General features: G+C 43.0%; 1 protein-coding gene across 1 annotated transcript in view; it reads left to right on the top strand.

Moving 5' to 3' along the window:
• The window catches only part of LOC120046504 (echinoderm microtubule-associated protein-like 4), an 81928-nt gene extending 65854 nt beyond the window's left edge, over positions 1–16074 (top strand). Inside the window, exons 20-23 of the mRNA XM_038991790.1 lie at positions 3263–3350; positions 3580–3678; positions 12432–12562; positions 12717–16074. Coding sequence (XP_038847718.1) covers positions 3263–3350; positions 3580–3678; positions 12432–12562; positions 12717–13256 — 858 coding nt within the window. The 3' untranslated portion in view covers positions 13257–16074. The remainder of the gene's footprint in view (positions 1–3262; positions 3351–3579; positions 3679–12431; positions 12563–12716) is intronic.
• The last annotated feature ends 225 nt before the right edge of the window (positions 16075–16299 follow it).

Below are 16299 nucleotides of genomic sequence, written 5' to 3'. Positions count from 1 at the left end.
GTACTTTACACCACTGCTCAATTGTGATAATTTCCACACTGCCACGTAGGGCTGCACGATATGGGCAAATAATCTCGGACTTATTTTTAACCAAATGTTGCAATTGCGATTTGACTTGCGAATTAGAGCAAAACTGTTGGAATCATGGAAATATAATGACTCTTCTAATTCTATAGTTAGAATATAATAGTGGGAACTTTGAATACGGTGTTTGAGATGACAACGAATTAAAATGCCAGGGAGGAGTTATTGTGACAGGGTAGGAACCAAAGTGGTGATAAGTGTTTCCTAGGGGACCCTATAAGCTTTGACTACATTGTGTTTTTTCTCTAGCTACTTCATGTAGCTAACATATTCTTGCTTTGCAACATTTATTACTCAGTAAATGTATTTGCTAGCTAGATTTAGCATTAGTGGCTAACAATTAGTGTTAGAAGATTTAGGGCAACTTTCTAAGAAAAGACAAACTAGCTGTTTGCAGATGTAGGAAACACAAACTAATATAGAACGCTAGTGGATTTATATTAAGAAGCAACATGCAACACTGTTACATGTGCTGCATTGACCATGCAGACTGAACGCAAGTGTCTCATGGTTGTGACAGGGGGCGTGCTAGGTCTGTGTGGAAGGTGGCACAGAGAGAAAGAGCGGAGAGAGATGACTCAAGTAGCGAAGTAAACGATTATAAAAAAAAATTGACATTACACATGGCGTATCACATTTAACAAACCAAACATTCAAATACCGGTATAGAAGGTAAAGTAAAAACCCAAACCGATCCCTGCATCAATACCGGTATATCATAAAATACTGTATATACTGCCCAGCCCTAGTCTACGCTACAGTGGTCAGAACCGCACAGGGCCAGTGTGAATCACTCCACTGTTGTTTTAAACCTTCTCTGGCCTCCGCTTGGCTGCTGCTCAGTCTGCTGTCTCTATTTCTCTTTTATATCCCGTGTTCTCTCTCCTCTCACTCTCTCTCACTCTCTCTCACTCCGTATGTACGTCGCTCTGTCTCGCACACATTGGTCCTCCCTTTTTCTTTCTCCCTTGTTTTTCCCTCTTCTCCCTCTCTTTCGTGTCCCTCTCATTCATGTCGTCTCTTTTCACACACCGCACCCGCTTTCTCTCGCTCTTCCCTCCATCCCTGTGGGCTACTGGTCGTCTGATGGATGCCAATGGTCAGGACCATGCGGCTCGGGTTGTGGTCACGGTCATTGCTTCTGCTGCTTGACCACTATGGTCTTGGTCCAAGGTTAAGCCCCCAGGCAACCTACCGTACATAGCCTTGCAGCCACAGCAGTGCGTGTGGTATAGTGCTTTGTGTGGGGTTTTTTCAATACCAGATCACAGACTAAGTGCATAGCTGTCACGTTTTAGATTGCTGAAAAATAAGCTTGGGATTGCATGAGAGAGGATTAAAGCAAGGTTCTCATTTGACGTGTTGGTAATGTAAAAAGACCCCTTGGCTCCAGAGGGAAGAAAGACATTGTGGGAAGGTTGGTTTGAGGTTTTATAGGCGTTGGCAGATGACTGGGCCCCTGTCTGTGAGCACAGCTCCACTGTAAAGCAGTGAGACACACTGATATAAACTGAGTGTGCAAAACATTAAGACCACCTTCCTAATGTTTTTGCCTTCAGAACAGCCTCAGTTAGTCGGGTCATGGACTCTACAAGGTGTCAAAAGCGTTCCACAGGGATGCTGGCCCATGTTGACTCCAATGCTTCTCACAGTTATGTCAAGTTGGCTGGATGTCCTTTGGGTGGTAGACCATTCTGATACACACGGGAAACTGTTTAGTGTGGGAAAACCCAGCAGCGTTGCAGTTCTTGACACAAAACGGTGCACCTGGCACCTACTACCATACCCCGTTCAAAGGCACTTAAATCTTTTGTCTTGCCCATTCACCCTCTGAATGGCAGACATACACAATCCATGTCTCAATTGTCTGATGGCTTAAAAATCTTCCTTTAACCTGTCTCCTCCCCTTCATCTACACTGATTTGAAGTGGATTTAACAAGTGACATCAATAAGGGATCATAGCTTTCACCTCGATTCACCTGGTCCTAATGTTTTGTATTTTCTGTGTATAACTGTTTATGGGGATTTTTAGTGACACATAAATATGTATGTCCTGTTCTTCAAATAAATAACTACAGGATTCTGCGTATAAATAGGGAAATGCATAAACCGAGAAATACATCAACTTTGTGTGTGTGCCGTTCAGTATGGAATTCAGATGTGTATATGTTTGTGTGAGAAAGTGAGGTCAGCAGCTGTGGAGTGTCTAGCTTGGCAGGATGTCAGTGACATTCCTGTGTGTAAAAGTGTGCACGTTTGCATGCATGTGTATGATTGCATGTGTGTATGGGTCTTTGTGTTGGAGGGAAGCCTGCAGACTTGAAGGAAATCAAACCAAGTGCCAAGATAGGCTAACAGAGATTCCCTCCCTGACCCTGAGTGAGGGGGAGGACAGACAGACATGTACACACACACACACACACACACACACACACACACACACACACACACACACACACACACACACACACACACACACACACACACAAAGTGTCTCCTCCTATGGGCTGAGGTGGAAGACTGGAGTTCGCTCCCTAGATAGTGAACTTTTATAAAGGCCAAAATCTCACATGAAATGATGTGCAAAACTAAGTTAGCTGTACTATACATGCTGTATATGTCCCTAGCTCCATTAAAATACCATTAACTAGGGCCTCCCGAGTGGCGCAGCGGTCTAAGGCACTACATTGCTGTGCTTGAGGCGTCACTACAGACCTGGGTTCGATCCCAGGCTGTGTCACAACTGGCCGTGACAGGGTCGGCGCATAATTGGCCCAGCTTCGTCCAGGTTAGGGGAGGGTTTGGCCGGGGGGGCTTTACTTGACTCATTGTGCTCTAGTGACTCCTTGTGGCGGGTCGGGCGCCTGCAGGCTGACTGGTCGTCAGTTGAACAGTGTTTCCTCCGACACATTGGTGCGGCTGGCTTCCGGGTTAAGCGGGCAGGTGTTAAGGAGCGCGGTTAGGCGGGTCATGTTTTGGAGGACGCGTGACTCGACCTTCGCCTCTCGCACCTGTTGGGGAGTTGCAGTGATGAGACAAGTTTGAAATTGGGTCGCAATTGGATATCACGAAATTGGGGCGATAAAGGGGGTAAAATACAACAACCAGCAAATAGACCATTTAACTGTTTCAGCTCTCTAAATCATTTATCAAACTTTCTCACTCTGTGGTTAACAGGGACATTCCAGCTACATCACACATCTTGACTGGTCCCCCGACAACAAGTTCATCATGTCCAACTCAGGAGACTATGAGATCCTCTACTGTGAGTAGACACACCTTCGAATGATTTGTCATGCTTAAGTGAGACTACAGCTTCGTTGATGGAACCTCATGCTATGTTACTGGTCCATGAAGGAATTTTTATCCCCAAAAAATAATCGGGCTTAACCAACGTACAGTATAGCTCATGAAAGTCATACCTTTTGCATTACACTTTTGTTGTGTAGTATCCCCTTCAACTATGCCCTGACTTGGTTCTATCCTCTTTGCAGGGGACATTCCAAATGGCTGCAAGTATATCCGTAACCGCTCTGAGTGTAAGGACATTGACTGGGCCACCTACACCTGTGTGCTGGGCTACCATGTCTTCGGTCAGTACCTGGGTTATATGGATATGGTGGGATTGGTTCTTCTTTTCGGCGTGATTCATCCTCAAACACGTTGTCACTGTTCTTGGCTGTGCCATGCTAGATTTCTGTGTCTGTGTTTGTGTTTTTTATTTTCACTGATGTGGGTTTATAAGCTTCTGTGGTTTTGTGTGGCTGCAATTTGTGTTTCTATGAGTCCTACTACTGAACAGAGTGTGGGTTTGGGAGTTTACACATCAGCAACTTGTCGCACGCACTCTTAGACGTTCTGCCTATTGCCCCCGTTTTATTTTCTCTTCCTTCATTCATCCTCTCTTTCTCTATTCTTTCTTATTCCATTTTGTTTTAGATGTCCTACCCAAGTTTGTAGCAGTGAAAGGAAATCGAGAGCTCTAGTTTGAATAACAGGAATTTTATGTCCTTCCAATCCAACTATGGTTCTGCTACCAGACTTGTCCCTGAGGTGCTTTCACTACTGGTTTTGTTCCACTGCAGCATGGTGTGTAATGTGGTATCTCTCTCGATCTCTCGTTCTTTATTTCTCTCCCTCTTTTTTTTGTCTCCTCTGTCCATCACTTTTTCACTGTCTCTCGTTCTCTCTCTCTCTCTCTCTCCCTCACTCACTGACTCACTCACTCACTCACTCACTAACCCCCCCCCCCCCCCCCCCCCGTTTTTTCTTTCTCTCTATCTGAGGGACTCAGGCCCAGAATAATAGCCCCACATTAGCCCCCCACTCCACATATTTAAGTTCTTTGTGAGGCTAGAAATATAGTTAACTCTTGACTTTCAGATTTCACAGTTCTCAGCCAGTAGATTGTCTGAGGCTGCAACCAGAGGTGTAATGATTAGGCCCCAAAATTAAAGTAGGCAACATGCCTTGTTGTAATCTGATAGCCAGGGGTTAATTGAATTGGGAGGTGGGAGGTGGGGAGCCCTCCTTTTTGCTGACCATTCGAAACCAAAAGCTGTTTTATTACTATTGAAATATAGGTTGGGAATGTCTAATTGTTATTTTCATTAATTCGCCCAGTAGGCTAGTGCAATTTTGGTTTCATGTAGGCTTATTGGTATAAAAATAAACACAACTGAACAACTTGCTCTTTACATGTCCTGTTTTTGGCTTCAAAGCCAATAACAATTGTAGGCTATAGCAAATGTGCATTTTAATGTTTAAAAAAAAATAATTAACAGGCACCCAAATGGTGCAACTGCTGCGTAGTCAACACAATAATCAGACAGAGACAAGCTGGCTACTATGTTGCAATATCAATCGTCTCCGAGCCGCCTCGTTCGTTAATGCAATGTTTCAATATTCTCAGAGCCACCTTGTTGATACAATGCTTCAATATTCACCGAATTTTTCCCTTCCCTGGCGAATAATGCAGAAAGGCAAATGCGAAAATGAGCTGGGCACACACATTATGAGGAACATCTCTGAATGCATCGCAACGAGACAAGGGTGATGGGAAGGGCACGAGACGATGACACTGTCATAATACACTGTATGCGCCATTCAACAAAGGTGGCTTTAAATAGCCTATAGCAGGGGGTCGGCAACCTTTTTCATGCGGAGTGCCAATTTACAATTGATCCAGTGGAGGCCCCTCAAAGGAAGGGGAGGACCATTCTCCTCAATGAATTTCATAAAAATAGTAAAATATTATAGTTATCCTTTTTAGATCAAACTATACTCGATATATTCACATCACCAAATAACTGATTAAAACACACTGTTTTGTAATGAAGGTCTTCAGTAGCCTTGGCAGTACCATGCTGTAGCCGGAGGACAGCTAGTTTCCGTCCTCGTCTGGGTACATTGACTTCAATACAAAATCTAGGAGGCTTATGTTTCTCACCCCCTTTCGTAGACTAACACAGGAATTATGACAACTTCCGGAGGACATCCTCCAACCTATCAGAGCTCTTGCAGCATTAACTGACATCTTGTCCACCCAATCAAAGGATCAGACAATGAATCTAGTACTGAAAACATAAGCTACAGCTAGCTAGCACTGCAGTGCATAAAATCTGGTGATTAGTTAACTCAGAGAGAAAGACAATAGTTGAACAGTTTTGAGCAAATTAATTTCTTAAATGAAGGAGAAGCAAGAGAGGGAGTGAGAGCTAGCTATATTTCATTTAATTTTTTAAGAACTTTCACTTAGATGCACTATGTAGAAATCACTCTGCCATTTCCTTCTTGCTAAAATTCTAATAGTTCGCTTAATTTCAGTTTGTGACAAAACAAGCCAGTATAGTGTAGTCATTGTACCATCTAAACCGCTGTGAAATATATTTTCCATAATCAAAAATATTTCATTTTCAGCTGTTTGAAGACGGTGTACAAAACTGAAAGTAATAGACGCAAAAAATGAAACATAAGAACGGGAAGCATAGAAATAGCGCAGATAGAACAGATCTACCTCAATTTAGACTTGCACACACAACATATATTTATATGTGAATTTGGTTATATCACATAAAAAGTTACATATTGCAGCTAGCTAGCGAATGCAGCCTACTCAAACACCTGGCTCAAACAAAGAGGGATGCTATGTTAGCTAGCTGGCTATGGCTATCCAACACTGGAACACTTCCAAGTCAAGGTAAGCTTTCGGTTTTATTAATTTGTTGTCACCGGGGCCCGTCGGTGTAAATGCTAAACTGCTTGCTGTACACTACTGCATGATTGTAGTGGGTTTACTAACGCGTTAGTTCTGGTAGCCATGTTGACTATGATGTTAGCTAATATGGTGACAACTATGTAGGCTGTATGTAGCAGTTATGATATGAAGGTTTGGCTTGGAAAGTTTTTTTTTTACCTGGTCACAGAATAGAGCATAGATGTGAGAAGGAATTTAACAATGAGCAAAGTGATCATGCTGTTTGTATGTGGTTGCTGTGTAAGTTAACGGTGTTTGGGGGTGATCAAGGGTGTATTTATTCAGCTGATTCTGTTAAAACGTTTCTTAAATGGATGCTAACAAAACTAAACGGGGACAAACATATCTGAATTTGTCCAATAGAAACTCTTGTTTGCAACTGTTTGGACTAATGATTCCACCCTAGATCAGGTAAATGCAGGCAAGAGTTTGCAAGGTGGTATTGAATCTGTCAATGTCTGTCACCTTGATTACGAAATGTTTTATTTCGATCTGTGCACCTACGTTGTAAACTTTCATTCATAGGCTATTCATCATGATGGCTATAAGGACAATTTGAATGTCATGTAGTAGCCTAAACCTGTCAATATATTGAATGGGGCTATTGAATGCGTCACTGTTTGTCAGCTTGATTACAAAAATGTTCTCTCAACCTGTGCAGCACCTACGTTGTAAACTTTCATTTGTAGGCTAGGTTGTAGCAACCTCATGATGGGTATAGGGGAAAAGTCGAGTATCATGTAATAGCTTAAACCTATCGATGTAACATTTGAGCTGGGTGAAAGGAATATGAATGACAGTCATACAATATTCTGTAAAGAAATAAGGCCATGTTCATGAAAAAAAATGTGTTCTCCCTAATCTTAAATTGCACAGAATTGATCCTTCCATTTCTAAAGATCTGAGTGCCAGTTATGAGCTTCATATAAGCATTGTAGGCTTCCTAACTGTGCCCAAAAAATATCTAACTGCCCACAAACGGAATAATTTTAGCTGGCTACTAGACAGAGGCGCTATCCATTCAGCACCATGCCACGGTGCTCCACTATGCCTACGTGTTGTATCGAGGCGCTGTCCATTCAGCACCATGCCACGGTGCTCCGCTATGCCTACGTGTTGTACCGAGGCGCTGTCCATTCTTTGGTCAATTTTTTTTTGTCTTCATGCGTCCTTGTCGAGTGTAATCCTAAGTAAGTCCTTTGATGTATGCCTTTTTATTTCAATGCATATGTAGGATTTATCTGGCAAAGTTTGCATTCGTGGTCAGCTGTTTTATGCTCCGGTTACTTTTACATTGATGTCGGCTTTGTTGTGACCTGATGGCGTGTATTATGCATATGTTTTCATGTTGCACTGTATGGGATGTTCCACAAGTAAATTACTACATTTACGAGGTTGAGTTGTGGTTGACATTGTACATGCCGTCCCACAGACATTATAACCAAATATTGCTGTGATAATTAATGGCTGGGGTAATTTTTGTTCTCCAAATAGCATTTTAGAGTTTTTAGTTATTAGCTTAATTTACTAAAATGACGGGGGTTGGTGGTGGGAGTATTCCTACAGAACCCACTTTGCTTTAAAAAATATATATTATAATCTTTATTGAATTTTTTTCCCATTTTATAAATAATTTACATGAATACAAATCAACTTGCACATCAATACATTTGAGTTCATAATTACATAACCAATATTTACAGATTTAATAGTGTCCTCTGGAGAAAAAAATTGTTGGAACATTGTTGCGGAGACTTTCTTCCATTCAGTCAAAAAGCGTTAGTGAGGTCGGGCACTGATGTTGGGCAATTAGGCCTGGCTCGCGTTCCAATTCATCCCATAGGTTTTTGATGGGGTTCTACACCGATCTCGACAAACCATTTCTGTATGGACCTCGCTCTGTGCATAGGGGCATTGTTATGCTGAAACAGGAAAGGGTCTTCCCCAAACTGTTGCCACAAAGTTGGAAGCACAGAATTGTCTAGGATGTAATTGTATGCTGTAGCGTAAAGATTTCCCTTCACTGGAACTAAGGTGCCTAGCCCGAACCATGAAAAACAGCCCCAGAACATTATTCCTCATCCACCAAACTTTACAGTTGGCACTATGCATTGGGGCAGGTAGCGTTCTCCTGGCATTGGCCAAACCCAGATTCTTCCGTTGGACTGTCAAATGGTGAAGCGTGATTCCTCACTCCAGAGAACGCGTTTCCACTGCCCCAGAGTCCAGTGATGGCAAGCTTTACACCACTCCAACTAACGCTTGACATTGCTCATGGTGATCTTAGGCTTGTGTGTGGCTGCTCAGCCATGGAAACCCATTTCATGACGCTCCAGACAGACAGTTCTTGTGCTGACGTTTCGTCAAGAGGCAGTTTGGAACACGGTAGTGAGTGTTGCAACCGAGGACAGACAATTTTTATGTGCTATGCGCTTCATCACTCGGCGGTCCCGTTCTGTGAGCTTGTGTGGCCTACCACTTCACGGCTGAGCCGTTGTTGCTCCTAGACGTTTCCACTTCACAATAACAGCACTTAGTTGCCCGGAGCAGCTCTAGCAGGGCAGAAATGTGATGAACGGAGTTGTTGGAAAGGTGGCATCCTAAATGGTGCCACGTTGAAAGTTACTGAGCTCTTCAGTAAGACCATTCTACCGCCATTGTTTGTCTTTGGAAATTGCATGGCTGTGTGCTCAATTTTATACACCTGTCAGCAACATGTGGCGGAAATAGCCTGTCAGTAACATATGGCTGGCTGACACACTAATTTGAAGGAGTGTTCACATACACGTGTATATATAGTGTACAATTATCTGTAAGGTCCTTCAGTTGAGCAGTGAATTTGAAACACAGATTCAACCGCAAAGACCAGGGAGGTTTTCCAATGCCCCGCAAAGAAGGGCACCTATTGGTAGATGGGTAAAAAATAAAGCAGACATTGAATATCCCTTTTGAGCATTGTGAATTTATTAATTACACTTTGGATAGTGTATCAATACACCCAGTCACTGAAAGGATACAGGCTTCCTTCCTAACTCAGTTGCCGGAAAGGAAGGAAACTGCTCAGGAATTTCACCATGGGGTTAATGGTGACTTCAAAACAGTTTGATGGCTGTGATAGAAGATATACAACAACATTGCATTTACTCCACAATACTAACCTAATTGACAGAGTGGAAAAGAAAGAAGCCTGTACATAATAAAAAATAATATTCCAAAACATGCATCCTGTTTACAGTTAGGCACTAAAATACAACTGCAAAGAATGTGGCAAATATATAACCTTTATGTCCTGAATACAAAGTGTTACATTTGTGGCAAATCCAGCACATCAGTGAGTATCACTCTTCATATTTTCAATCATGGTGGTGGCTGCATCATGTTATGGGTATGCTTTCATCTGCAAGACATAGGGAGTTTTTTTAGGACAAAAAAACTAGCAAAATAGAGCTAAGCACAGGTAAAATCCTAGAGGAAAACCTAGTTCAGTCTGCATTCCAATAGACACTGGGAGACAAATTCACCTTTCAGCAGGACAATAGCCTAAAACACAAGGCCAAATTTACACTGGAGTTGCTTACCAAAACGACATTGAATGTTCCTGAGTGGCCCACTTACAGATTTGACTTAAATTGGCTTAAATCTATGGCAAAACTTGGAAATTGATATTTAGCAATGCTCAACAACCAGCTTGACAGCGCTTGATGAGTTTAAAAAATAATAATGTGCCAATATTTTTTTATCCAGGTGTGCAAAGCTCATAGACTTACCCAGAAAGACTCACAGCTGTAATTGCTGCCAAAGGCCATTATAACATGTATTGACTCAGGGGGTTGAATACTTATCTAATCAAGATATTTTAGTGTTTTATTTATATACTTACTTACTTTTACAAATGTTCAATTTTTTCTTCCAATTTGGCATTACAAAGTATTTTGTGTAGATCGTTGACAAAAAAAATGTTTCATCCCACTTTAACACAAGTGGAAAAAGTAAAGGGGTGTGAATACTTTCTGAAGACAGGACATCAAACCCGATATTTCTTTAGTTCTGTACTATTTCACTGAAAGGGGTTCTAAACTCTCTTCATGACAATTAGGCATAGGACACATTTTACTTTTGACAAAAAAAATCCACTTTACTACAGTACGCACTCTTTCTGACAGTTGTGCACAGAGTAGATTTTTTTTAATAAGGTGTTTCATTTCTGCACGGGTCAGGTTCACCACCGTATAATTAATCAGATATCACTTCATAAAAAGTTTTGTTCAAGAGACTGTTCCAGTTAATATTTAAATTGTCTGATACTCGATCATTAGGTTCCGTCACCGTATTAAAATCCCCACATACACTACCGGTCAAAAGTTTTAGAACACCTACTCATTCAAGAGTTTTTCTTATGACTATTTTCTACATTGTAGAAATTAAATAACAGATATGGAATCATGTAGTAACCAAAAAAAGTGTTAAAGAAATCCAAATATATTTAATATTTGAGATTCTTCAAATAGCCTCCCTTTGCCTTGATGACAGCTTTGCACACTCTTGGCATTCTCTCAACCAGCTTCATGAGGTAGTCACCTGGAATGCATTTCAGTTAACAAGTGTGCCTTGTTAAAAGTTAATTTGTGGAATTTCTTTCCTTAATGCATTTGAGCCAATCAGTTGTGTTGTGACAAGGTAGCGATGGTATACAGAAGATAGCCCTATTTGGTAAAAAAAAACAAGTCCATATTATGGCAAGAACAGCTCAAATAAGCAAAGAGAAAAGACAGTGACATGAAGGTCAGTCAATGCGGTCTGGGTGAACGGATGATCTCTGCATGTGTATTTCCCACTGTAAAGCATGGAGGAGATGTTGTGGTGTGGGGGTGCTTTGCTGATGACACTGTCTGTGATTTATTTAGAAATCAAGGCACACTTAACCAGCATGGCTACCGAAGCATTCTGCAGCGATACACCATCCCATCTGGTTTGAGCTTAGTGGGACTATCATTTGTTTTTCAACTGGACAATGACCCAACACACCTCCAGGCTGTGTAATGGCTATTTTACCAAGAATTAGAGTGATGGAGTGCTGCATCAGATGACCTAGCCTCCACAATCACCCAACCTCAACCAAATTGAGATGTTTTGGGATGAGTCGGACCACAGAGTGAAGGAAAATCAGACAACAAGTGCTCAGCATATGTGGGAACTCCTTCAACACTGTTAGAAAACATTGCAGATGAGGCTGGTTGAGAGAATGCCAAGAGTGTGAAAAGCTGTCATTATGGCAAAGAGTGGCTATTTGAAGAATCTCAAATATAAAATATATTTTGATTTGATTAACACTTTTGGTTACTGGATGATTCCATATGTCTTCACTATTATTCTACAATTTTTTTTTCAAATGTAAAAATAAAGAAAAACCCTTGAAGGAGTAGGTGTTCCAAAACTTTTGACCGGTAGTGTATAATTACTGAATATCTCACACATACATATCCCGTTAGTTTAATAAATTATAGCTTTTTCTTACTTGCAACACATTTTGAGTATACTGTACATTTATCACTTATTTTTGTCCAATAATAATGAATTGATGTCTGCAAAGTCATTATTGTCTGCAAAGTTATTGTAAGCAATTTTTTTCTACCTTCATCTTTCTTTTTATCTTGGTTTTGGATTGGGAAGTGTGAACAGCGTTTCTCTCCACCTGCTTTGGGGGGTGGGGTATTTCCACACACCCCACTTTGCCATACCCTAGGTTTAGCTGAACTGACACCACTGGCTGTAACTGATAGGACCCCTGAGAATAGAGATTGCATATGTGTGTGAAGTGATCCCTATTTCTGTATGTGCATGCATATGTTTTTGTACAGACCCGTGAGAGAGGGAAAGTAGGATAGGGAGTGTATTGAGCATGTTAGTGTGCATGGAGAGGTGTATGAAGTCTCTCTTATAGTGTTGGTTTGCCCCCTGGTGGTATGCTTTTGACATGACTTCATGTACGCGCACATATGGAAAGCACACACAGGTTCACTGCTCAGTCTCCATATTTAATTTGTGATAGTGGGGCAAAACCACCAATATGTGTGTATTTGTGTCTTCCAGGAGTGTGGCCTGAGGGTTCCGATGGCACAGACATCAACGCCCTGATCAGATCCCACAACAGGAAGGTGATCGCTCTGGCTGATGACTTCTGCAAAGTGCACCTCTTCCAGTACCCCTGCGCCAGACCCAAGGTAAGCCAGCCCTGCCCCTGAGCACCAGCCCCTTACTGAACACTGCTCAGTGCTACCATCCCTGTACTAAGCGTAGACTGTATATAGTATAACATACTGTAATATTAGCTTCAAATCATAATATTATGTGCTGACATGTCTCCTTCCTCCGCAGGCACCGAGCCACAAATATAGCGCCCACAGCAGTCACGTGACTAATGTGACCTTCATGCACAACGACAGTCACTTGGTGTCCACGGGCGGGAAGGATACCAGTGTCATGCAGTGGCGTCTGGTGGAGAAGACCCCCTCATTGGTCCCCAGCGACTCTTCCCTCTCTCTGGGGGAGGGGCTCCTGCATAACTCCAACCCCCGCGCCACCATCCCAGCGGTGCCCCTGACGCCCACCCCCACCGAGCCAGCCGTGACGCCAATCGCAACCCCAACTCCGCCCTCCGTCCTCGACCTGACCTCTGACCCCCCAGCGGTGCCCTGCGGTGGTACGGCCATCGTCACACCGCCCACCGAGCCCACGACCAATGGACGGCAGGAGAGCTCCCCTGAAACACCTCCCCCCCCCGGGCTGACCCCACCCCGCTCAGATTCTACCCCACCCCCCTCCCACAGCACGCTGAGCCCCAAGGACAGCCTGGACCCCAGCGATGACACGGCCACTCCTAGCGACGAGGGCCGCCCTTTCACCCCACCCTCGTAAAGAGCGTCACTTGTGATGCAGCCTAGTGCGCTCTCCTGCTCAGCACTCCCCCCTGGAGGCACCTCGATGTCACTGCGTCTCTCAGGAGAAGCGCAGCAGGGTTCAATATTTGCTGTTCAGGTTTCCTTTGTTTTTCTTTTTAGTTTATTTTCATGCTCCTCTTTTTGTTTTGTTTTGAAGTCTGTGTTAATTGGATAAGAATGGATGGTGTAAGTGAGACAAGCAGTGATATTAGTGGCTGATGTTTTTTTCTTTACGCTGTCGCTCCGCCTTGTGTGAGGAGAGAATGTCGTGGCTGTTCTGGGTCATACGGTTAAGTCAAGTCTGCAGATGAAAGCTCTGTGAGAGAGTGACACACAAGCACACAGACGTGCAAACACTAGCACCAATACACAAAGACACACAAAATCACACTCCAACATCACTCCTTGATCAGACAAACAGATGCAGGATCATTTACACAGTTCAAATATCACGGTAATGTTGCTATCATAGATACTCGTATAGTACTTGATACCATGTATTACTTATGTCTTTATACACAAGTATATTATGCTACAAGAGCCTAGTGCCTCTTCCCTGAGCCTAGCTAATGTCAGGCAGGTACCCCTGGCTAATGCTCACTCCCCAGTCCAGCCCTTTGTCAATACTCATCATATAGTCTCTAGGCTATGTTACCATAGAAACTTAAACCTAATCCTAGCTCAATAATGCAACAACACACCATAGCGTACTGTGTGACCACACACAACCAGTTTTACACATGCAGCTAAAGGCACACACACTCCATCACTCTGGACTTTCAATCAGGTGTGTGTGTGTGTGTGCGCACGCCTGCAGACTGCTTCAGGGCAATAAGCTGTTCTCTCTGGTAGAGTCCCTGCAGGAAGCTCATACATCCAGCCTCCCTGTAAAGGCAAAAAAGGACTCTGATGAATAATGGTCCATAGGATATCCTGTGGCCATGGACATTACGACCACACTGAACCACCAGCGACACACGTACCCAGGTGACTCTCTCGCCTGCTCGCCCTACCTTAACGTGCTACCATTTTTTTTTAGCGTTTCTTTTCATTTTCATTTAGGATTTAGACCTTTTTAAAAACTCATTCTGGGGAGTGTTCCTTCTCTGCTCTATGGACTGAGATGTTTTTAAGAAAAAAGAAATTAGATTTTTTTTTTTTAAAGTCTTAAGTGTGTGCGAGCCGCCGTTTACACGTTGTGTCATTCCGGAGGAGGGTGTGCCCAGCTCCCCCCCCCCCCCCCCCCCCATTCTGCAGCAACTCAGGACGGGATCACGCTCACAGGAATACACAGCCAGCAGAGAGAGAAAGAGAGAGCGAGAGAGACTCTTCTCTTCTACACAGTCTTATCTTTATCCCCTCAGTGGGAATGCGCTGGTACATTTCCACAGAGGTGGCATAGGGGAGAGAGAGGGAAAGAAAGGCTCTTCTGTTTTTCAGCTGGGAATAGAGGAGAGAGAATGTTTTTTTTTTTTAAATGCCTGTCTATGACTAGGGAGAGAGAGTCCAAGGGTTTTCTATGACAAGGACGACTGAAGAAAGGTGGAAGGGATATGTACTAACGTACTAAGGCATACTGTATGTGTTGCAATGCACAGGTAAAAGTTTAGCTAGTTATACAGGATTGAATGATGGAAGTATTTTTCCAGGTTTGTTATTATCAGAAAGAAGAGCGAGGACTGTGTAAACGGCACGTGGTGTAGATTCCTATTTTTGTTTTATATCCTCTCTGTCAGAGAGAGAGATTAGCGAGGGACTGTAAGTAAAGTGCATGTCAGTGGCGGTGTGGTAAGGTTGGTAGGTGGCATTGACGGGATTGTAAGGAAGAGGTAAAGACATTGGTAATCCTAGTGAAAGACTGCATGAGGGCATGGTTGTATCAATGTTATACGAATGTTTTCTAACGTTGTCCTCAAAGATGTAGACTTCCACTTGGTCCACAAAGAACCTCTTTTTATAATATAATTTTCAGATTTTTTGTTGTTGTGTTTTTCGCAAATCAACAGCTTGTGCAACTGGGAATGCTTTAATGTAGGTCGATTTAATGTAGGTAGATTTTGTCCGTAGTTTGTCCTGACGTTTTTTCTCCTGTGGTTCTGTAGTTGTAGTGAACATGGGATTGCCTTCCCGGAATGCTCTGCTTCTTGAGTGCATAGAACGTGAACACACTTGGTTAACCCCGTACAATATCTCATGACCTCAGAATACGTCTCCTACAATGACAGGTGTCAATGTATAACTCATACCCTAGGACAGGGGTGTATAACTCATTCCATGGAGGGCCTAGTGTCTGCTGGTTTCTGTTTTTTCCTTTCAATTATGACCTAGGAAACCAGGTAATCTGACCTTAATTCACCAATCAAGTAAAAGGGCGGAGCTAAAACCCACACACTCGCCTCTCAGTGGAAGGAGTTTGACACGTGCCCAAGGATATCTGGAGTCTCTCCAGAACGCTAACACACCTGTTTTCAGGGCGCCATGTGGTCTTGCTAGATCTTCCCACCCAATACTCATCCATTTTGTACATGCAGGTGTGGCTACTTTATCTATATAATGGTATGCCTGTGTGTATGTGTCTGGTTCATTCATCTTGAGATATACAGGTAACTGCCAAAATAAAGGAAACGCCAGCATAAAGTGTCTTATTAGGGTTTTGGGTCACCACGAGCCAGAACCGCTTCTATGCACATCCATTCTACAAGTGTCTGGAACTCTACTGGAGGGATGCGACACCCTTCTTCCACGAGAATTGCCATCATTTGGTGTTTTGTTGATGGTGGAAACAGCTGTCTCAGGCGCCGCTCCAGAATCTCCCATCAGTGTTCAATTGGGTTGAGATCTGGTGACTGAGACAGCCATGGTATATGGTTTACATCATTTTCATGCTCATCAAACCATTCAGTGACCACTCGTGCCCTGTGGATGGGGGCATTGTCATCCTATGGTGGCATAGCCATGGTAGCCAAAATAATGGCCTGACCATCATTTTTATACGTTACCCTAAGTATATGTTAATTGCT

Source organism: Salvelinus namaycush, chromosome 4 (genome assembly GCF_016432855.1).
Source record: "Salvelinus namaycush isolate Seneca chromosome 4, SaNama_1.0, whole genome shotgun sequence".
In the NCBI taxonomy this organism is placed as follows: domain Eukaryota; kingdom Metazoa; phylum Chordata; class Actinopteri; order Salmoniformes; family Salmonidae; genus Salvelinus; species Salvelinus namaycush.
Note: the sequence above shows the minus strand (reverse complement) of the source record. Positions and strands in the feature narration are given on the sequence as shown.